Source organism: Hibiscus syriacus, unplaced genomic scaffold (assembly GCF_006381635.1).
Source record: "Hibiscus syriacus cultivar Baekdansim isolate YM2019G1 unplaced genomic scaffold, ASM638163v2 tig00012307_pilon, whole genome shotgun sequence".
Classification (NCBI taxonomy): Eukaryota; Viridiplantae; Streptophyta; class Magnoliopsida; order Malvales; family Malvaceae; genus Hibiscus; species Hibiscus syriacus.
In genome coordinates, this window is record NW_024062269.1 from 181,037 (window position 1) to 205,576 (window position 24,540).

The 24,540-nt window shown below is 35.0% G+C and overlaps 3 protein-coding genes and 1 pseudogene across 3 annotated transcripts; 3 read left to right on the forward strand and 1 right to left on the reverse strand.

The window, feature by feature from the left end:
* Window positions 1–1,075: 1,075 nt before the first annotated feature.
* Window positions 1,076–3,780, forward strand: LOC120205148 (auxin efflux carrier component 1-like). The gene is made up of 6 exons (XM_039205066.1): window positions 1,076–2,319; window positions 2,385–2,482; window positions 2,709–2,939; window positions 3,051–3,275; window positions 3,455–3,531; window positions 3,606–3,780. The coding sequence occupies exons 1-6, from the start codon at window positions 1,140–1,142 to the stop codon at window positions 3,670–3,672; spliced, it is 1,878 nt and encodes a 625-aa protein (XP_039060997.1). The 5' UTR covers window positions 1,076–1,139; the 3' UTR covers window positions 3,673–3,780.
* A 5,829-nt stretch (window positions 3,781–9,609) lies between these two features.
* LOC120205163 (thaumatin-like protein) lies at window positions 9,610–10,554 on the forward strand. The gene is made up of 2 exons (XM_039205077.1): window positions 9,610–9,746; window positions 9,848–10,554. Exons 1-2 carry the CDS (start codon window positions 9,680–9,682, stop codon window positions 10,420–10,422), a joined length of 642 nt encoding a protein of 213 aa, XP_039061008.1. The 5' UTR covers window positions 9,610–9,679; the 3' UTR covers window positions 10,423–10,554.
* A 106-nt stretch (window positions 10,555–10,660) lies between these two features.
* On the forward strand, window positions 10,661–14,746 carry LOC120205149 (probable calcium-binding protein CML26). The gene is made up of 2 exons (XM_039205067.1): window positions 10,661–10,676; window positions 14,011–14,746. Exons 1-2 carry the CDS (start codon window positions 10,661–10,663, stop codon window positions 14,532–14,534), a joined length of 540 nt encoding a protein of 179 aa, XP_039060998.1. The 3' UTR covers window positions 14,535–14,746.
* Window positions 14,747–21,507: 6,761 nt separating this feature from the next.
* Window positions 21,508–23,717, reverse strand: LOC120205161 (annotated as a pseudogene).
* Between the last annotated feature and the right edge of the window lie 823 nt (window positions 23,718–24,540).

Here is a 24,540-nt window from a genome sequence, read left to right on the forward strand (position 1 = left end):
ATATGACATTTAAATAATAATATTTGTGAAATTGTTGTGAATTGGTCAGATTTTTCAAATCTGTGTGAAAAATGATTACTTGACAATTTAAGTACCTAATAATTGATTGCTTTGACTCATGCTGCAAGGCAAGCTTGCCTTTCGAGTACTCATTTTCTTGATTAAGGTTAAAATCGATTAGTAAGGTTGTGCCTATCTTTAGTACTCTCGACAATTAATGCCATCCCACACGCCTTGTTCCATCTTTTCTGTGAAAGAATCTTAATGCTGTACTTAAGAAAAAATTAAAACAAAAATACTGCAAATTTTGATGTAATTACCTTTTCTTTTCTTTTCATTTTCCCAAAACATGGGACAACGAGTGACATGTCATTTCATCTCCCCACCAGTAATTTTGGAGTTATGTACAACTAATTCCAAAATTATTTGTAAATTAAAGTCTTACGAAATCTTCCTAACAGTTTTATGTTTTAAATTTTATATTTATTATGAAGTCATAAGAAATAAGGATCCCTTAATTTATTTGAAAAATAAGTTAATAATTTCATATAAAATGTGCTTAATATAGGAGTCTTATTTTCTCAAATCTTATCAAAATAAGATGAAGGATTGAAGCAGCGTCATTAGTGGTTAAGGGCTTCTTATTTTTAAAGTATAAATTAATATTTCATTATTAAAAGTATAATGTATCTTATTACTAAATAATACGGAGGGGAGCGTAAAAAGTAGGGAAAAGAGGCACTAGGCATTTAGAATCCAGTTGCGGAAAAGGCAATCTGTAAAAGGTTAAGGGCTTCTTTTAATGCTTGCAAAAAGCTTAAAAGGTGTCTCCAAAATGAAGTATACCATGGACTCGAAGACACAGTACCTTCCGCACCAAATTGCCTCCCCCCCCCCCCCCCTACTGATGACATAGAAATATAGAGCATCAATACAATACAAACTTACGAAACAAAAGGCAAAATTCCAAAGCCTGAATTAAAATAAAGCAAACCCCCGTGCTTTGCTTTGGGGACTGCAAGGCTTGTTATTACCACCCCCACCCCCCACTTGCCCCCATAAACACTTACTATCCCATTCCCTTTGTTCCTTCCAAGCCTAAGCCTATCTCTTTCTTCTTCCCCGGCCTTTCACCCAAGATGATCACTTTACTAGATTTCTACCATGTCATGACTGCTATGGTTCCACTTTACGTGGCCATGACTTTAGCATATGGGTCGGTGAAATGGTGGAAGATCTTCACTCCCGATCAGTGCTCCGGCATCAACCGCTTTGTTGCTCTCTTTGCCGTTCCTCTCCTCTCTTTTCACTTCATCGCCTCTAACAACCCCTATGCTATGAACTTTCGCTTCTTAGCCGCTGATACGCTCCAAAAGATTATCATTCTTGTATTACTTGCTGTTTGGAGCAAGGCGAGCAGAAGGGGTTGCTTGGAATGGACCATTACCCTTTTCTCACTCTCTACGCTTCCCAACACTTTGGTTATGGGCATTCCTTTGCTTAAAGGCATGTACGGGGATTTTTCCGGGTGTTTAATGGTGCAAATAGTCGTCCTTCAATGCATTATCTGGTACACTTTGATGCTTTTTTTGTTTGAATTTAGAGCAGCCAGAATGCTCATCTCTGAGAAATTCCCCGACACTGCTGGCTCTATTGTCTCAATCCATGTCGATTCGGATGTCATGTCACTTGACGGTCGACAGCCTCTTGAAACTGAAGCTGAGATCAAAGAAGATGGTAAGCTTCATGTTACTGTCAGAAAATCCAATGCCTCAAGATCAGATATTTTCTCCAGAAGATCCCATGGTTTTTCTTCCACAACTCCACGCCCTTCCAATCTAACCAATGCTGAGATATACTCTTTGCAATCATCCAGAGACCCAACACCAAGGGGCTCCAGCTTTAATCACACTGACTTCTACTCCATGATGGCTGGGGGACGAAACTCAAATTTCGGTGCTGCTGAGGCTTACGGTTTGTCTGCCTCGCGTGGACCAACTCCCAGGCATTCCAACTATGATCAGGAGGATAAGCCAAAGTTCCATTACCAGGCGCCAGGTGGTGGCGGTGCAACTCATTACCCGGTTCCTAATCCCGGTATGTTTTCGCCGACCGCTTCTAAAGGTATCGGTGCTAATGCAAATGCAAAGAAGCCTAATGGTCATCCCCAGAAAAAGTCTGAAGACGGTGGTAGGGATCATCCAGTGTTTGTTTGGAGTTCGAGTGCTTCTCCTGTATCCGATGTCTTTGGTGGCCATCATCATGATCATGGCGCTACTGACCATAAAGAAGTCAGATTGCCTGTCTCCCAAGGGAAAGGTATATCTTTTGCTTCAATTTTACACTAATGATGATTGTTATGGTGATACTTTGTTCTGTTGCAGCTGAAGGGCACAAGGAGAATCGTGAGGAGTACATGGAGAGAGAAGACTTGAGCTTTTCCAAGGGAGGATTGAACGGACCACACTTGATGATCATTACAGTGTTGTAATAAAGCAAGCAAAGTAAGAAAAACAGTGTGAACTGGTATGATGATAACGTGTTGGTGTTAAGCAAGGGGAATCCGAGTATTCTGTACTGTGAATATATATATGTCTTTTGCTTTTTTGCTCAGTTTTTGTCTTGGATTTGATATGATGGTGGGGTGATGGTGGAACTGATGATGAAAGTCCCTTCATCTTTCAGATTTCTTTTGCTTTTTTAAAAAGAGAAAACAGAAATGTTTGGTTTTTTATACGTCGGATTGTGATAATGGGGGTAATGTTTGGATGGAAAGAACAGGCCTGTTCATGGCATTGCAACCAAGGATCATAGCATGTGGGAATTCCGTTGCAGCTTTTGCGATGGCCGTGAGATTCCTTACAGGTCCAGCTGTCATGGCAGCCGCTTCCATTGCTGTTGGCCTTCGTGGCGTCCTCTTACGCGTTGCCATTGTCCAGGTCACTCCCACAACTGCATGCATAAATTTATTATCAAGATAATGTTAGTTTACTAAAAACTCCAGAACATTAAATAAACAATTGTAAAATGTGACCAATTAATAATCAAAGAAAAAATGTTTGGTTTTTTATACGTCGGATTGTGATAATGGGGGTAATGTTTGGATGGAAAGAACAGGCCTGTTCATGGCATTGCAACCAAGGATCATAGCATGTGGGAATTCCGTTGCAGCTTTTGCGATGGCCGTGAGATTCCTTACAGGTCCAGCTGTCATGGCAGCCGCTTCCATTGCTGTTGGCCTTCGTGGCGTCCTCTTACGCGTTGCCATTGTCCAGGTCACTCCCACAACTGCATGCATAAATTTATTATCAAGATAATGTTAGTTTACTAAAAACTCCAGAACATTAAATAAACAATTGTAAAATGTGACCAATTAATTAATCAAAGAAAATTAATGGAGTAATTGTGGTTTTTATTAATTCTAACTGTGCCTCTTGCAAATAAACAAAAACAGGCAGCCCTCCCTCAAGGAATCGTCCCCTTCGTCTTTGCTAAGGAATACAGCCTGCACCCTGATATTCTCAGCACAGCGTGAGCCTTTTACCTATGTTTTAAGCTTCTTACATTTTGGTTTTAGCTCATGTTTGTTGTGTGTTGAATTGCAGTGTTATATTTGGGATGCTAATAGCATTGCCCATAACGCTTGTGTATTACATTTTATTGGGGATATGAAGGCACATATGCCCTTTCGGAGGCCCAAAAGAGCCTCGTTTCCAGATTTCAAAGGTCAAAGAGCCCGGCACGCATGACTGCATGTTGAATCCCTACTCAAAGCTTATTTAAGGGGGAAACTGTTTTCTTTCTCTAGCTAATTAAACAATTTTGAGCTCTCGTCATTTTATCTTTCTCTTTTGCATAGCCATTCACGTAATGAATGTTAGCAATAAATTAATCTTTATTTAAAATATTAAATAAATTGACAGAAAAACCAAATTGAATACCCATCTAATACATTATGCAAAAAAAAGACAGCAGCATCATTATCATAACAGTCAATTCCATAGGAATCAAGCATGTCAATAAAAAGAAGGTAGGCATAGCAACCTGACATTTATGTCATACATTTTCGCATAAAAACTTATAATTTATGATTTTGATTATTAAAATTCAATAATTATACTTGAATTTGATCTTTATGGTAGACGGCTACTTTTTTCTCTCTTAAATTTAGCACATAGATTGTTTAAGAGCCTTTGTGAAACAAATTGTCAAAGCTTTTAATTACATTTGGATTTTCTTTCATGATTCTCGCACAACAAATAATATTTTTATTTCAGCTTTAATTGCATCAAAAGTTGGTTTGAATAAGTTGGCATTCTTTTTCCCGGATCTCGCATTAAAACATACGTGTGTAAAGAAATAGAAAGTAATCAGAAAGGAGTAGAAAATGAAAAATATTTAATACAATTACAACATACTATAGAAAAACCACAAGGGTCTTTGGTTCTATAAAATATATTTCATTTTCATTTTTTTTAAAATTAGAAAACATGTTTAATTAATGTAAATGAAAACTTGAATTCATAAATAAAAATAGTGAAAATATATTTGATATCTAAAATATAGATGAATAAATAGTTATTAAATAATTAAATTCAAATATAATTATTAAAAATTTTCATTACATAAATTTAACATGTGGATTATATAAATATAAAACAATAAAGTTAATAAGAAATTTCATAATATAAAAAATTGTTTTAGTTTATAATAAGAATATAATACCAATGCATATTAAAGATTAATTAAATTAAAAAATTAAAAGCGGAGCTTATGACGGAGAAAACCTGAAGGCCCGTGTACTATTGTACCTTGTCGGAATCTTTTTTTGTCCAACAGATGATACATCCCCGAGCAAAGATAATATCAAGTTGATTTGCGACGAAGGGTTGAAAGGTGAATTGAATTGGGTTGAATATGTCCATGAAAAATTGATTGAATCAATAATTAGCTTTCAGAAGGGCCGAAGCTAGACATACCTCAAAGGGTGGATAACAATCTTAAAGGTAAATGAGTTGAAGGATGTGTTGGGTTAGAAAATTTTTAAGTGTAGTTATTATAGAAAATGATAAATTTCATTATAAATGCAGGTTTATTGTTTGATTCTTGGTCTGATTATGCAAGTGTTCCAGCATTCTAAAGAACCAAAGTGGCATTCATCTTTGCATGGGGAAAGGAAGAAGTAGTTTGAGTGATGACAAAATTGAAGTTGGAAAGACCGAGCAAGAAAGAAAGGGTAATAAAAGCAATTATATAATATTAATAATTTAAAAAATTGTGTTAATATTGTAATTTATTTTTGAAGGTTATTGGCATGGAGGAAGAGGATGAAGACGAGAATGAATAAGAGAATTTAGAAGAGAATGAAGAAGAAAATGTAGTAGGGGGATTATGGTCAAGAGAGTGTAAGTAAATTTGACAATTTGATGTCTGAGTTGGCGGAGCTAAAAAAAGCCATTTATGATTGTTTGCAAAAACAATCCAGAATCGAAGAGGCGGTTGAGATCCTTAAGGGAGAAGTGGGGGAGTGGTGAAAGAAGTGGTGGAATTGAGGGGTGAATTGAAGGGGGTGATGGGAGAGGTTGAAAAATAATCGATGAAAGGGAAAATATAAGGGCTGAAATGAAAGATATGAAGAGTTATGTAGCGAAAAATATGATGAATTTAAAAAAGATGAAGAAGAAAAGTTGGATACAGTGAGGAGGAATGATGAAATGAATGTTCGTGGGAATGGAATGATAGTGTAATATAATGTGGTAGCAAATGGAGATGTTGTGGCAAAGTGGATGCAAATGTCTTGGCAAAACTAAATTGATTGTGGTATAATCAATTGAAAATGAGAAGGCTAAACAAAATGTAAACACTAGATTTGATTAAAATGACTTTAGACTCCTCACACCACAAGCTACTTCGGGAATGAATGATATGAGTCACTTATGAAACTTAAGTCTATCTTTTCATTATGGTCTTACTTCTATGTCTTACTTGCCCGACAGAGTTTACTAAAGGTGCCCTATGCTATATCTAGTTAATTTCATTATGGTCTTACTTCTATGTCTTACTTGCCCGACAGAGTTTACTAAAGGTGCCCTATGCTATATCTAGTTAAGGGACTCGACAGGTTGAAGATGACATACCGATACCTCTTGGCTTTAGCAGTTACAGAGATCCTATTGGTTCAGATAACAGAATGTCACAACAATACCATTCAGCGTCAGCACTAGCATCTAACCTCTCGACCGAGCACTACTCCTTTTAGTCGATTGAAATCTTAGCCTTATGTCTAAGGTTAAATTAGGTATATTTACTATCTAGAACCCCTTGCTTATGTGGATCCTCCCTAGTTTCTCTCGAACACTAAAGATATGTTACTTAGTCACTATATCGAATACTAAGCATTCTTCTAAGGAATGACTACTCTCACAGCACCTACAACCTTAAGGTATTAAACATCATAAGAAAAACAAATAACAATATACAAAAACAATCATCCATTAAAATAAAACTTAAGTATCCATAAGGAACTTCCAGCAAATAAGATTAGTTCATGGTGGGTTTCGAATATTTCAAGCAACAAGGCATGAAATTAATATGTTTCATACAACCAAAATAATATAAATAGAAGCAAACAACAAATGGACGGAGGAAAAGCCTTCGACGTGCACTGTCAGAACTCCCATCAGCCACCACGAACTGTCCCAGCTCGCTAGCTCCTCTCGGGCACCTAGCTCACCACTCCCTCTAGCTTGATAATGGAGGAATGCCACGGTAAAAATGATTAACGAAAAAATGAGATATCTTTTTCTCTCTAAAATTAAACTCAAAAAGACGTGTAAAGTCTCTTTTTAATTTGGTGGCTTCATCTCCTATTTATAGGGGGAATAAACCTAGGAAATTGTGTTAAAATTCCTAGGATACCCCCGAATTGGTCTTCTTCATGTGAGGGGTATAGCAGAGCTGGCAGTGGTCCTCTCCTAGGCAGCTTGGCGTGGTTCTGACCAGATCAGCTAACCTAGGTGGCAGATGTTCCCTCTTAGGTGACTAACGGTTGAGGGCACGTGAAGACAATGGCAGTTGGCTCTTGAAAATATAATTTTTTCCACTTTCAAAATGCCGTATGATTTGGCATTTTCATTATGCTCAATAGTCTCATCATGTCACGACAATTCTCTTTGCTTATCATTGTTCCCCAAATTATGCACATCATCAAACAAAACACATTCCACATAACCCAACATTTTTTACAAAATAAAATATCACGACAAAATATATTTCCACCATATGCAACTATATGCTCCTAAATGCATCTATATGATCCTTTATTAGCTCTTAGACAATCGATAACTTAAGTGAAAAGGCCCTAAATATGTCCTTTTTACAGAGTTATCAGTTCTTCTCTAGGCCAAGAGATACTCGAATTATCCTTGTCGGTACCCTTTGGGCTGTCAGATCCTTAATCATGGCCCATGATAGATTTATATGGATCGAGTTCAATTCAAAGAGGTACATTTCCCTATATCCGTACGGAGGTGATTACCATCATGAGAACCATAAGGCGTGTGCCCCGATAGTGATGAACTATCCCATGCGGAGATGCAAACCATCACGAGAGTGTAGTTTCTCACTCTCACTTAAGTGGGACGGAGCGGGGTTTTAGCTCATGTTATGCAAATGCAGCTGTGCATGATGTGAGGAAAAGCGAAAACAATACAAACAACACAAAACATAATTCTCAAATTCTTGAACATTTATTTAATTTAAAAATATTAGCAAACAAATCAATACAACTATTTAGTGGTTAGTGAAATTATAAACATAAAATTTATTTAAACCAAACAAGGGATCCAAAGCTAAATTAGAACGAACTTGTAATTTTCATTGCAAAGACAATTAATTAATGGACTAACGACTTGACTCTCTAAAAAATGTCCCTATGAGAGTTGTTAAGCTGTCAAAATGATTTCTTAAAAACAAATTTAAAATTTAAGTGAATTAAAAATCACGTCTCGATTGTTTTGAGTTTCTTTTTTTTTATATAAAAGCTCAAAATAAAACATGGTTCGAGAAGTCGTCACCAATCTTTGATTAGGGTGTGATTGGGCACCCCAATGTTTTGTTATTTTAATAAAATTTAATTTAAAATTTTTTAAAACAACATTTTAAGGTCTACGTACAAAAAAATTGAGTTCGGGAGTCGAGTACGCATGGGGAAGGATTAACACCCCACATCGTCCTAAAATGGTACCTAATCGATTAATTAGTTGCATTTGCAATGAATCTTACAAATTTGAATTTAATTTAATTTAAGACCCTTTTTTAAACACATTGTTTGAATTTTAGGATGGAAAATGGCAATATTTAATTATTTCCTACCGAGAAGAAAAGGCTTCTCATGCCTTAAAGCAGTTATTTCTTAATCCAATCGAAATAAGAAAATATTACTATTTCATTCGAAAGTTCATTAATAATTCAAATTTAAAATGCATGAATAATGATAAAAATAAAGATTATTTAAACACGATTTACCAATCCTTTTAGAAAAAAGAAGGATGTTCGATTATTTAAAGACATCGAGATCAGATATTTTATAAGTTCTAATGATCTTTTCTTGAATAATTTAAATAGACAAACATTTCTTTTTCTCTCATTCCCAAATTATAAGAGTAATCAAATTTTTAGGGTTTTCATTTAATGAGATATGTTTTCTTTTTAAGATCTTCGGAAGTGGCTTTCTCATACATTAAGAGAATCACTTCACAAACATATATTTATGACGTACACATACACTTAAACATAAACTAAAAAAAACATGCACATATATGTAACAATGGTTCTCTTCCTCTCTTTTATTTTCAAAAATGGTTCCTCCCCATTTTTCTTTTTTTTGTTGTTTCGGATCGCTCCTCTTTTATTCGAAAACTCTTTTTTTCTTTTTGTTTTTTATTTTATTTTTTAAGTTCTCCCCTTTTTTTCTTTTTCGGTTCTGATCTATTCTCCCTTTTTCTTTTTTTAATCGAACACTCCTCCTTCTAAATATGTTGTTGCATGCTTATATATTTGATTTGATGGAGTGCTTGAGTACGTTTTGGTGAGAACAATGGTCTGTTTGTATTGAAATGATGTCCCTAAACGCATTATTTAAAAACCTAGATTTCATGGGATTTAATATGACTTTTTAATGGGTTTTGTTATGGATTTGATTTGATTTGATTTTTCAGATTTTGTTTTGTCTTCTTCTTTATTGTTGATGCGAGATAGAGTAGTTGGGGATGACTTCAGCAACAATAGCATCGGCCGTGGAGGCTCAAGCAGCGATGCAGTGTTGGTGGAAACCTTGCTGAGGGCAACGATGGTGCGTGGAGGCTAAACAACTAGGGTTTCAAAAATCCCTGAAGTGTGTAGGTTTGTGGACCTTAATTCTTTTGGGTCTGGTCTGGGCTTCAGGTTTTTGTACCATTAGGATCGGTTGACCCCTTTGTAATTGGGTCCAATTTAAACTTGTAAAGGCATGTAATAAAAATAAAAAATTAATAATATTAATAATAATAATAACAAAAGATCCAGGCGAGACCCAATGGATACGCTAGTTTCTTTTATTTCTATAAAAGGGCTACCCTAGTGGACAGTCCAAGCAGGAAGGCCTTTCTTCTTTACTCTCACGTTTCTCAAAATTTCAGCCATGGAGACAATGCTGAGATCTGTGCTTACTTTCACGCTCTGCACTCTTCTTTTATCCCACATTTCTGGTACTTTTAAGTTGGTTAAAGCAATACATCTTGCATAGACTCCTTATTCTTGCATAGTTTTTTTAATGTATTTTATAACAGTTGTTTTTGTTTTCAAACAGTCGAGACATTAGCAACAACGATAACACTCAACAACCCTCCCCTCTGGTCAGGTCGTTTCTGGGGTCGTCACGGTTGCTCCTTTGACGCCTCGGGTCGCGGCCGCTGCGCCACTGGTGACTGCGGTGGTTCTCTCTTCTGCAATGGACTCGGTGGTGCCCCGCCAGCCACACTGGCGGAAATCACCCTCGGCCAGGACCAAGATTTCTACGACGTCAGCTTGGTGGATGGTTACAACATTGCCATGTCGATAATCCCTTTCAAGGGCAAAGGCAAATGCAGCTATGCCGGGTGCGTCAGCGACTTGAACCTGATGTGCCCCGTGGGGTTGCAAGTGAGATCAAATGATAAAAAACGAGTGGTGGCGTGCAAAAGTGCTTGCTTTGCTTTCAACTCGCCGAGGTATTGCTGCACAGGCGACTTTGGGAATCCTCAGTCTTGCAAGCCAACTGCATATTCCAAGATTTTCAAGACTGCTTGTCCCAAAGCATATTCGTATGCATACGATGATCCCACCAGCATTGCCACTTGCACCCGCGGCAACTATTTGGTCACTTTCTGCCCCCATCGTCACTAGGATCTTATCGCACCATAATCCATTGCTATTTTCTATATACTTACTATCATCAAATTTAGATGTTATGTCTACTACGTACGTATGTCGTCTCTAATCTTTGTAGTGGGTTTAATTAATAGAAACATTATTATATATTATAGTTAATTTGTGTTTGCTTTTCTTGCTTATTAGATCTGCACAAATAATAAGGGAATATCTGTATTAGTGGCGGTGGTGTTGGCCACTGGCGAGTAGGGACATGGGTCCTTCAGCACGTGAGTAGCAGTTTAGATCTTTGAATAAAATGACAGAGGAAGCTATATGTAGCATGGACATTAACGTTACACGCATAATTGAATACTCTAATAAGAGAAGCGAAAAAGTTTTAAAAAAAGTAGCGGTAATTAGGGAGGGTTGTTTTGGTAAATTGGATTTCACGAGCTTCAATAAACTGGGAAACGAGCAGAGTGTATGTCAGATAGTTGAGGACAGCTAATCGCTCTATTTGTTCGGTTGCTAAATATCTGAGCGCCCTGGCGCCAGTGAGATGTTTGGGTAACAGGTAATAAGAGTAGGTAGCTTTTTCTGGCATTGGAAGATTCTTTCATCCTTCACTTGTTCTTTACGCTTCATTGTATTTGTTTCTCCAATTACTTTTATAAGAAATGAATGGTCGAATGTTAATTACAATTAATGATAAGTATCATTAAATTAATTTATAAAATATTAAATTATAAAGAGATAAAAATATAATTTTAAATTAGTTAAAAACCTAAATATAATTTAAATTAAATATAATATTTATAAAACATTTGTTTTAAGGGTAAACTATATTAATGATCATCTAACTATTTATCCTTTTTACTTTCACCACTGATTTTTCAATTATTTCAATCAGGTCACCTAACTATTTAAATCTTGTTAATCAAGCCACCTACATTTAAATATTAATGGAGTAGATGAAATGACAATTAGCAAAATTTCTATAATTATACATTTAGTCTTCATTACTTGCACATTCTATTAATTTGGTCTTTACTTTTAATAAATTTAATAAATTTAATATTTAATCAGATTGTGACATGTGTCACTATGAGATTGGATTTTTTCTTAATATTTTTGTTTAATTTAATAAATTTTTCATCCAACTAAATAGTGTCGCGTGTCTCCAAATAAATGAATAAAAAATAAATTGAATCAATAACTACTGTTGGTGGGATTTGAACCCAAAACATGAGTAAAGGGAGCAAACACCACTTGCCTACACTATTCAAATGACAAACTTATCACAACATAATATATATAGTTAATGACAATAAAAAAGGGACAATGACCTAATAAGAACTCCAACAAGAAATAATTGAATAATATGATAATATGATATATATATATATATACAAATATTATGACTGATTAGTATGTGAATGTATTTTATTTATATTTTAAATCATTTTGATAAAAAATAAAAATGATTTTAATATAATATAATTGAAATATAACGAAAAACTTTGTTGACTTAAAATTTTCCTGTTAGTTGATGGCTTATCATAGTAAAGATTTTATTTAGTCTTCATTACTTGCACATTTTATTAATTTGGTCTTTACTTTTAATTAATTTAATAAATTTAATCTTTAATCAGATTGTGACATGTGTCACCATGGGATTAGATTTTTCTTAATATTTTTGTTTAATTTAATAAATTTTTCATCCAACCAAATAGTGTCGCGTGTCTCCAAATAAATGAATAAAAAATAAATTGAATCAATAACACTACTGTTGGTGGGATTTGAACCCAAAACATGAGTAGAGGGAGCAAACACCCCAACCACTTGCCTACACTATTCAAATGACAAACTTATCACAACATAATATATATAGTTAATGACAATAAAAAAGGGACAACGACCTAATAAGAACTCCAACATGAAATAATTGAATAATATGATAATATGATATATATATATATATATATATATATATACACACACACAAAATATTATGACTGATTAGTATGTGAATTTATTTTATTTATATTTTAAATTATTGTAATAAAAAATAAAAATGATTTTAATATAATATAATTGAAATATAACGAAAAACTTCGTTGACTTAAAATTTTCCTGTTAGTTGATGGCTTATCATAGTAAAGATTTTATTTAGTCTTCATTACTTGCACATTTTATTAATTTGGTCTTTACTTTTAATTAATTTAATAAATTTAATCTTTAATCAGATTGTGACATGTGTCACCATGGGATTGGATTTTTTCTTAATATTTTTGTTTAATTTAATAAATTTTTTATCTAACCAAATAGAGTCGCGTGTCTCCAAATAAATGAATAAAAAATAAATTAAATCAATAACTACTGTTGGTGGGATTTGAACCCAAAACATGAGTAGAGGGAGCAAGCACCCCAACCACTTGCCTACACTATTCAAATGACAAACTTATCACAACATAATATATATAGTTAATGACAATAAAAAAGGGACAATGACCTAATAAGAACTCCAACAAGAAATAATTGAATAATATGATAATATGATATATATATATATATAAATATATTATGACTGATTAGTATGTGAATGTATTTTATTTATATTTTAAATCATTTTAATAAAAAATAAAAATGATTTTAATATATTATAATTGAAATATAACGAAAAGATTCGTTGACTTAAAATTTTCCTGATAGTTGATGACTTATCGTAGTAAAGATTTTAACTTGTGCATTGAATTGTTTATTTCCCGGTTAGAGTAATAATTTTATATTTTATTACTTATTCATGATATATTTGAAGAAAATTTTAGGGGAAACTTGATTCTGTTAAATTAATCTATTTTAATATAAAGTTGTTAAATAAAATTATAATCCAATCGACATTATAATATTTTAAAATATAAGATATAATACATTTCAGTTCAATAATTAGAATAATGAAGACAATCTATTAATTTAAAATATGTAAAATGATACATTTCAATTATAATATATTAAATTTACTTTTATTTTAATTTTACATTAAATGTGATTTAAAATATAAATGAAACCTATTCATTTATTAATCAATTATAACATTTGTTTATATATTTTATATTTTCATATTATTCAATTAATTCATATTTTAGTCCTTATAAGGTCATTTATTATTATTAATTATATTATAAATTATATGAATTATGTTTTGTATACTTGACAAATTTAGTAGTCTAGCTTAGTGGTTAGGACTTAGTTTTTCGGCTTGCGCCACAAGTTCAAATCTCACTAGTAACGATTATTGATTTAATCTATTTCCCATTCATTCTATTAGTGTCACGTGGCACCATTTGATTGAATAAAAATTATTAAATAAAAAATATTAAAAAATCCAATCACACAATGATATATTGAATTAAATAAAAATTAAAACCAAAGTAATAGAACGTATAAATAATGTAGACTAAATGTATAATTTTAAAAAATTTATTAATTGTGATGTCATCTCATCCGTTAATATTTAATAAGTTTCTTGATTGACAAGGGTAGAAAAGTAATAGCACTTGGTTGTTATCCGATTTTGCCGCCAACCCGCCTACTTCGCTCGCATCCCACCCTCAAATTGAGCTCTAAAATTAGTCACTCAACCCCCTTCTATTTCTTTAACCACTCCCCAAAATCCATTAAAAAAAAAAGTCCACCGCCCAAACACCACCATGGATGAGAATCTTAAAAGAGTGTTCAACCAATTCGACAAGAACAAGGACGGTAAGATCTCCGTAACGGAGCTCGGCGATGTCTTGATAGCGCTATGGTCCTCCTCCCCCGAGGAGGAACTCAAACGCGTCATGGACGAAATTGACATCGACAAAGACGGCTTCCTCAACCTCTCTGAATTTCTCATCCTCTGCAGATCCAATTTCGACAACGCCAACGCCGAAGCGGAGCTGCACGCGGCCTTCGATTTGTACGATCAGGACAAGAACGGCCTCATCTCGGCGGAGGAGTTGCATTTGGTTTTGAATGAGTTGGGGATGACGTGCTCGGTTGAGAAATGCGTCAGAATGGTCGCTTCCGCTGATGCAGATAAAGATGGGAATATTAATTTCAAGGAATTCCGGAAAATGATGAAGAGTCCGGCCAAAGAGTAATGAAGACTAATGTAAGCCGTAGGATTTTGATTGGGTTCAGACTGTGTGAATCAGAAGACATCGTTTATAGGTTATTTTCATGTACTGACAACGAGCCTTTCCTACGCTGCGTTCTTTCATTATTACTTGTTGGATTCTCAGTCTCATGGAATGAATTTTAAAATTGTATTGGTTACGCTTACGCTAACTGTATTGCACTTTCAGAAGCATCATTAAATGGCATTATCATCCTTGAGAAAATTCTATAATATAGAATTGATTACGTTAAATTATTATCCTGCTCGTTGATGCTCGTTACTGTATTGTACTCTCAGTTTTATGCGATTGTTGTTGGGACGTATATGCTGGTAAAGAAATATAATGGATGATATCTACAAAGAAAAAAAGCGTACGTGCCTTATTGTTACTAATGCCATTAATCCTATAAAGGACTCTTTCGAAGGTGGCAAAGAAGATCAGGTCATGACCATTGCTGAACTGATGATCAGTTGACCACACAAGGCATAAAAAAGGAAAGCATTGTTGTGAGAGGAAGGTTAAGTCAGGTTGCAAATAAGAGAATTATGGACGAGAGCTATCATCGGTTGACAAAGTTAAGGTGAGACTATTGATGTCAATCATATACTCCTGAAGTAAGTAATCACATTATAATTGCATTTAACGTATATTTCTGACAATTTTGTGTCATGACGTGCATTATACTCTTATGTGATGCTAATATGCATGGACACAGGGAGTTCGTACTGGTTCTCTTAAGAATAAATTGGTGTCTTTTTAAGGAAATAAAACCATGGGTATCAACATTTAAGCATTCTACTTGATGTTGCATTTGCTTGTTCATCGACAGCTGATCCATGTTGGTAGTCATGCATTTGTTTCGGTTCTGTGCATCCAGCTAATAGTTTGCATGGGTTATATTGCCTTTTCCATCATGGTTCCATGGTGTTGTTGAGACAATAAATTAACATACCGTTTTGAGCTGTTCGGAGTTTCTTCATATCAGGTTCTCATTAGCTTTTGAAGTTAAGGTTCATTATGAGTTGCAACTTACAATATGTTGACAAATCCAGAACTACAGTTGTACCATCAGAACAGAGGGTTAAAAGCTACCGTTACGGACCTCAAGTAGTCCCTCTTTGTTTAGTCGTCTGACATCACCCCTTCATGCATTAACCCAGTAAATGTCCTTTGTTTCATGATGGATTCAGGGATATCATCTTCATACAATAAATGCTATGAAAGCACATTGCTTTTTTATCTTCATTGCCATGAAGTTCCCCACCAGAGGATAATTACACCAAATGTCGATTGGTATCTAAAATAAATTTCAGAATTTTATATGAATAACTGGATTAAAGCAGTTTCTGCAGAAAGTGTCAATTTCATCTAGCTTCTCAATATTTCCTCTCGTTTTATTGAAGAAATCCCACAGTTTATGCATGAAATGGCATATATATAATAGATAAAGTCACAAGTACAAAATTTAAATGCCTCCCAAAGTTAAAAAGGCAATATCACAGCTGCATCCACTTAAGATCCTATTAACCTCCATCTTTTCTTTTTGATAAGAGTTTAAGGCCTCATTAAAAACCCCCTTCATGATTAACGGAGCTCGTAAAGAAACTTCTTAATCAGCGGAAGGAAAAAAAGAGTGTCTTAAAATTTCATTAATAACAAAAAAAATACATAACGATTACAACACCTTGAATGACCCTTTACAGAATAGCTTGAAACCAAAAAATAACAGCCCCTAACATCAACACAGAACTCAGCCTATTCCAGCCTTAGCTAAGGCATCAACCTCTAAGTTACCTGTCCTAGCAACCCATCTAATAACACCCTCAAAAACTTTAAGCCTATCAACGATGTCTTTAGCAATAAGAGAACATTCCAAGATTTGTTGACCAGGGATAAAAGCAAATTGTGTCGAACTGATGATGTCTCTGATGCAACTTCTTAGCCTCCTCGAAAGGCACTTAGATAAGATCTCATATAACCCTCATACTAAGTTTATAGGTCTATAATCATCTAAACCACCAATGTTGGAACCCTTCGGAATGAGGGTAATGAAAGTGTGATTAATAACATGTTCCCAATCTTTCCTCGAATAGAAGTTGTGGAAAAATTTCAAAATGTCTTCCTTGAGGACATGCCAAAATCTTTTGAAAAAACCCAAATTTAATCCATATGGCCCGTGAGCTTTATTATTGTCACATGAATTTAATGTCTCCCAAATTTCTTCCTCCGGAAATTCTTTTTCTAAAAGAAGACTTTGCTCCAAGGAGATTCTAGAAAAATTCAACCTTATATCTTCTACTTCCAAGGTAGACGGAATATTAAAGATTTTGAAAAAATGATCCATGACAGTGGCCTTGATAACAGTCGGGTCTTGGATAATCTCTCCTTTGACATTTAGAGCATTCATAGAATTCCTCTTTTTCCTAACTGAAGCACAAGTATGGAAAAATTTTGTGTTGCGAACCCTGTCTTCTACCCATTTCGATCTGGAATTTTGGTGTCAAATCTGCTCCTCTACCTTATACAGTCTCCATAATTATGTTCGAAGGGTATTCAACTCTGTTGCTTTTTCACTTACACTTACATCTTGCAACTGCTGGACATCCTCCTCTAACTTGTGAATTTTCCTTTCTAATTCTGTTATCGATGCTCCTGGAAACTGATATCTCTTCCCAGCCCAATTTTTTATGGCTAGTTTCGTTCTTTTCAGGATACTCAGAATTCCAACTTTTTTCTGATTTTTCTTGTAGTCTTGAATGGAAAAACTGACCAGATCCTCAAAGTCATCCTCGTCCATCAAATAATTAAAGAGTCTAAAAGGTTTTTTACCCCAATTAACTCTTCCAATCTCAAGAGTTATAACATTATGATCTGACACAGACCTGAGAAGTAATGATTGAACAATATCAGGAAAAGCAGTCAGGAAGTGAGCATCAACCAAAAACCTATCGAGTCTTACAAAAGTGGGGATATCTTGATTATTGCACCATGTGAACCTTCCCCATTCAAAGGTAGATCAATTAAACCTGTTTGTTGAATAAATTGACTGAAGATCTCCATAGAATTTCTATTTTGAGCTCTACCTGTAGACACTCGTTTTTGTCCGGGTCTTTTTTATTTTAATTTATTATTATTATTATTGTTATTTTTATTAATATTAATTACATATTTTGTAGGCTAAATTACAAGCCCAAATGGACTCACTCAGCAGACCCACTCACAAACCCGGTTCAGCAGCCCACTAGCATATATCTGACCCAGACTCGGGTCCAGACTCATGTCCAGCGATCCAACCCGACCCATTATGAAACCCTAAAGTTTTAAGGTTTCTGTTCATTAGCTCAACTGTCGCCTCTGGCTTTCTAGCTTCCTCCAACTACCGCCGAGCCACCAAGCCTCTGCCAAGCCTCTCATCGAGCCACCGTTCCATCACCTACAGTGACCAGAGCATCTATCAGTCCACCAAATCACAAGAAATCCCGAAGAAATCGGGACTATCAACCTAGGGTACTCATTCCCTACGAACCGAGGCCATCCATCAACAACAACATCCATCCATCATCAATCACATGCAAGGGGGAAATAAAAAGAAGAAAGCAGTGAAGACAGAGGCCATTCGGGTTTTTCAGAGAAAAAACAATAGAGAAAGATTCGGTGGGAGAACTCAAAAAATGAAAAGGAAAAAAACAAGAGAAATAAAACAAAATACCAAACCACATTCGAATAAAAAAAAGACAAGAAGAGAGCAAAACTTACCCAGATCCATCATCGTGGTTTCATTAGATGAACCAAACTCGGTCTTCAAAGGTAAATTTCTTGCTTTTGGAGTTTAGGTTTCGGGATTCAGTTGTGGGGAGGGGAATCTTAAGGGTTGAGAGAGAAGATAAGAGAGAGAGAGAGGGACTAGGGACGGTTCGATTTCCCTCACCATCGCCGTCGTCTCACGGTGGCTATGGTTTTCCTGGTTCTCCCCACGGTGGAGGAACAAAGAAGCGGGGATGAGGGATTTGAGAGAATGTTCTCTCTTTTCTCTCTGGGGTTAAGAGGATAATGAAACAAATGTTAATTTTCGGCCGGTTTAAGTGTGGGTATTGGTTATATATATGTAACATAAAACGGTGTAGTTTTATTAAGGGTATATTCACAGCCTTGGTCCTTGTTGGTTTGTAATCTTCCCCGCCTTTTTAATTTTTTTGGGAAATCACACTTTTGATCCTCTTTATTTGTAATGTTTATATTTCAGTTATTTAATGAAATGTCATCTTTTTACTTCAAGCTGTGTATATGTTATATATTTCGCTTTAGTCCTATATATGTATTAGTATCTTATATGTTTAAATATTTTGATTTTGGTTGTTAATTTTGAGTAGTGATCGTTTTGGTCATCATTTAATGTTTTTGTTTACTTCATTTTTGATTCAATATTTATTCCTATTTCGTTTTGATCCCTATTTGTTCATTAATGGGTTTAGGGTAAATACTTTGTTTTGAGCCCTTATTTATGATTGAGTTCATTTTAGTCATCATCTTTAGTGTTTTAGTGCCTAGGGTTTATTACCTATTAGGTCCTTGATGTTCTATTTTGGTTAGTTTCAGTTCCCAAAATTATTGTATGAAATGTTTAGGTTTCATTTCCACTAGAATTACATGTGCGTTTATATTTTTATGCATGTAAAATATGTCAAATTGTTATTTTTTTATGTTAATCTGATTTGTTCAATTTTTATTATTTTGTGTTCAAATTGATCATGTTTGTAAATTATTACTTATGTCTTAATATGTATGCTAATATGTGTATTTGTTCGAAGCACCAATTCTCACAGCTTACTTTTTCTCCTTTTATGCTTTCTTTACGGGATTATTCATCGGCAAAATTCAAGGCTATTTCGAACTTTGTGTTGCACATACAAATGTCGTTGTCTTTCACGATTTAAAGCATGTATGTTCATAGTTTTGAATTTGTTAATGCTTTGGTGTTGTCCAGAATGGATTCCATTAACTTTTATTATTATATGTTTTATTGGTTTTGTTTAAAAGATGGGATTAGTTGAATTTGTTAATGTTTTTTATTATCAATTTTTACTAGCTTTGTTTTACTAAGATATGGAGAGTCAGATTTCTCAATAGGATTTGGTCTGCCTTTGATAGGAACGTTAGACCCATTTATGACACAAATAAGTTTCTTTTATGATTCCTAAACAATTTGTCCTGCATGCCTGGTTTGTATTGCGATAATTTTTGTTATGATGCTTGCTATCTTTATATGTCTGTACATTTTTGCGCGACTTTAGTTATGCATTACAATTTGATTTAATTTGTAGAATATATTTTAATATGCTATTCGAATATTTTCAAAAACCCAATTTATAGAATGGGTGTGGAAAGCACCACTTGATCGAAGTGATGTAATCCAATGACATTCGAACCAAATACAAATTTAAAATAAATCAGTTTTATTTTGTTAATTGTTAATTCATTTTTATTTTTACACCGAACAATGCAAGTTATGTATTTTATTTTGCACAACTGTCAAATTGCAATTTATATTCGATATGTATCTTTTACATATTCGATGATAGAATATTCTTTAACAATGAAAAATAGTTGAAATAGCTTTTCCGACGGAGGATTGCTAATTTCAAGATTTTTTATCGAGTTAAAAGATTTTCTTTAAATAATTAATTCTAACTAAATTAATCAATGTTCGATAAATAGATCATATTTTAACTTTATATTCGATTCTTAATTTTCACAATTTACGACAACGAGTAAACGACACAGTACCAGTTTTGGGCGTTGTGGGGGTGCTAATCATTTCCTACACGTAACTGACCCCGAATCCATTAAATCAAATTTTTGGTGACGCGGACCAAATTTTGTCTTATAAAATAATTTTTCTTAAAATTGTTTTAAAAGACGTTTTTAAGTATTCGACCTACCTAATCCAAAGGTCGATGGCGACTCCATTTTAATTCCCTTTTCAATTTAATTCCAATTAATCCAAAATCATTTCATTTTTTCAAATTAAGGTCATAATCATTTTTTAAAATAATATTTTAATTGTTTTACCTAAAAAAATGGTTATGACACTATCAACCTTCTCTTCTTTAGATTAGTAAACATTGAAGTCTCATCCCACATATAAAGGAAGACTCTGTCCATTGAGGAACGTGCATAACTCTTCAAAAAAAAACTAGCTTTCTCATCCTCTACTGAAGGACTATAAACATTAATGAAGCCACATCTAAGTTGATTAGATCAAAATTTTTCAGAAATAGAAATAAATTTTCTACTAATATACTGATTTTCCAACTCGAACATGTTGTCATCCCAACAGCACAATAAACCTCTTGAGGAACCAACCGCTGGTGATTCTATAAAACCTTAAAGATTATTCAACCCACTCCTTCTAAGAAAATATCTCTGAATCTTCTCAGATTTGGTTTCTTGCAGTCAAAGAAATGGAGAGATCTTAGAAACTAATCTCTGAAAGTCTTCTGTTTCTCCTTTCTTCCCAAACCCCTAACATTTCATGAAACAATGATTAACTTTGCCTTCATCATTAATTAATAAATAATTTGATTACCCCATAAAAAACTCCTTAATTGACCAAATTCAAGCCTTTCTTCAAATTGATGATTTCCCCCCTAAAAGACTACCTTCCCTTACTTAAAAGAAACCCCCAGTAGTTTACTAATTTCTCAAATAGCTAAAGCTTCCTCCAAGAGATCCGAAAAGGCTGAAGAAGAAACTGTTGAAATACTGACTTGATCTAAGGCTTCCCTTAACAATAGTCTTTTGGCTCTTCTGTTAAAAAAGTTAGATTTGAAACTAGAACTATCTCCTTCTGAAAACCATCCTTCAAACTCACTATCCAAGCTCCTATCAACTGTAAGTCTATCAAGAGTAGGTTCCACACAGCCTTGAATATTCATATCTGTTGACAAACTAACTGGTTGAACTGCTCTTAAGGCCATCTGAAACGTGCCAGTAAAACTTTTGGAACCTCATCCACCACGACCTGGAAAATCCAAAGATCAGGAAGCGCTAACCAAGCTTCTGTTCATCCCTGCTTCGTCCTTGGCTGTTGCTGCGCCTGTAAAACTATATGAAAAAACCCTTCAATCAGTAGCATTTGAAACAGGGTAGAACTACAGCATTGTTGATATTCTTTGATCGAACAATCCGGGAAACTGGTTTCGAGATGTGAAACAGGGTAAGATGATACTCGGAATCTTTGAATTCCATATTTGTTCCTAGAGATTAAAGCTTTTACTCACACTCAGTGCACAGCACATAAAAGTTCTTTTATGTCCGGTGAGCAACAACATAAGGTTTATAAGCGTACTGCAAACGTTACAACAATATGATCTACCATTTCTGTACCCCAAGAGGTTCATATTTTGATGTTTCAAAATAGGTTTAAGATTGTATGACATCCCAAAAGTGACAACTAACAAAAAGACTAGTTTTAGACTCACCGGTTTCCATATAAATAACGGCTGTAGACAGGAAATTCAAAGAGAAAAACAGCTTTGAACCAATGCGGCAGGTTCCCGTATACCGCTGGCGGGAGTGGAATAAGAGGGCTGAAATCAGAAAGTGTTATCACTCAGTAACTTTGCCTCCACTTGCATATTTCGAGAGATTAAACAGTGATGACCGATTAACGTAGTTCTTTTCTTGTAAATCCTATATGCATCCACATTACCAAACTTCTTATCTGCCGAGCCTGTGTCCATAGATGACATCAGTATATAGCAATATTTTAATAGAAGTAAACAAAACCCTGAAGCAAGGAAATCAAACCTTGAGAATCGGTAGGCCACTAACAAAGAGAAGCAACAACATCAGAAAGATTGGCCCAATGAGTACCACAAGCCACTCAGAACCTTCAAGTATAGGAATAGAAGCCACAAAGTATCCCCAGGAAAGTAAAATCTGGCCAAATATTTGTTACGAATTGTTTATAAAATTATTAAGGCAATGTGTCATGGCTTCAACCCTATTTTCCCTTTGACCAAAAGGAATACCATGTCACGTCAATCAGATGAACAAAGAGATACATACCTCATTACATCAAAACTAACCCCAAACCCCACATTTCTCAACTTGAATCCCAAGTTCCTATTGAGCCAGGTTCAACTCAACCATCAAACTAAAAGGCAAACTTTATATGCATCCAACTATTACAGCATACATTAACAGACGTGTGATAAATGGTACAAAAGAACATAAATTGAGAACGGAGTCCAGATCTAACTATGATAGGAGTAAACTGGGTAGATTTTAACATCAGGAATGATGTCGAAAAAGTAAAAACAGATGAGCCTACTGTCCTTTATGTCCGAGGATCACACAACTGAACAACAAAAGTGAAAGGCAGCATATGAGAGAGTATGGAAACTAACTAGACCGAGATGAAGTATGCACTCAATCCCTATGTTGTTCTAATTCTTCATTTTTGTTGAAGTAGATGAGCATTGGCCTGACCTTCCAAGCCAAATACATGGAAAAATTCAGAGAGAAAAAGACTTGAATGCATACCCATGCCTGATACTTATACGAGTCCAAGCACCATAGGTTAATCCCAAAATCAGTTAGCATTCGGGACACTAAAATAAAACACGCCATTAGCTAGTGTCATCTAGGGAAGCGTGCAAACAAATGCATAAGAAAGAGCAGTTTTTGCAAATTTTCTCTGTTGTTTATTGCTTCACTGGAATATTATGATGCTCACATCACCCAAATAGTTTGGATGGCGAGAGTATTTCCATAGTCCAACATCACACCACTTTCTTTGCTTTCGGGAGAGTTCTTGAAAGAAAATTTGTCCTTATCAGCTAAAAGTTAAACAAAGGCACCCACAAACCAGATAATCCACCCTATAATGTCTTCAGCCTGAATGTTTGGATATCTGTCACTCGCATTAACCACTGATATGGGTAAAGTCACAGCCCATGCCCAAAAACCCTGAGATGCATGCAAAGATTGAGATGCATTAAAGTTTTTTAAAGTTAATCCCAATAAACAACAAAGAAATAGTAGCTGCAATCAGGAGGAGAGGAGAACCTGAACTATAAAGTAAACTACTATGTTCCACACATTGTTGCGCATCTTATCATGACGCTTATCCTCCCCCCATCTCAAAATTCTTTTCATCATTGTCAAACACACATGTAATCACCATTTTTACCTCTCCATTCCAGTATCTCCACGTTGCATTTCCAGCAATTTCCAGCAGCTGCAGCAGCCCCTCCACGCAGCATTTCCAGTAGCTTCCAGCGACAGCTGCCCCTCCACATTGAAGCTATAGGTGAGTCACCACCATAGTTTGGTGACTCACCGAACTCCCCCTTATTACCCGGTCCATGGAGAGCTTTGTGGTGGCTATAAAAGCCACCACCGAGCCTACAAAGAGAAGAGGGGAATCGATAGAGAGAGCAAGAGAAGGAAGCTAGAGAAAATACCCAACAAACAGAGCAATCAAACAGAAAAAAAAATAGAGTGAAGATACCGAGTAACTTACCTTCGTCGGAGCATCCAAATCACCGGAAAACCACCAAAAAAAAAACCGAAGGTAAAAATTTAGATCTACGGAGTTTGGGGTTTTTTTAGAACAAGAGGAAGCCGGAATCGGATTTAGAAATAAAAGAGGATTTTTTTGGGTAATTTTATAAAATTCTGGCCACCGTCCACGGTGGCCGGCGACGGTGACCGGCCGGTCACCGGTATTCCTCCGGTGAGTGAGCTCTAGAGAGAAGCTCTAGCTTCTCTCTCTAAGAGAGAGAAGCAAATGGAGAGAAATGATAATTTAGGCCTATTTTGGCCTATTTATACCCCTTACCAAAACGACGTAGTTTTGATGAGGGCCTCTGTGTAATTTTCCGTATGGGAAAACCATACGTATTATCCTCCTGATTTTATAGACTTATATTTTAGTCACTAAATTAAGTTTTCGAGCATTTTAATTTTGTTCTTGAATTTT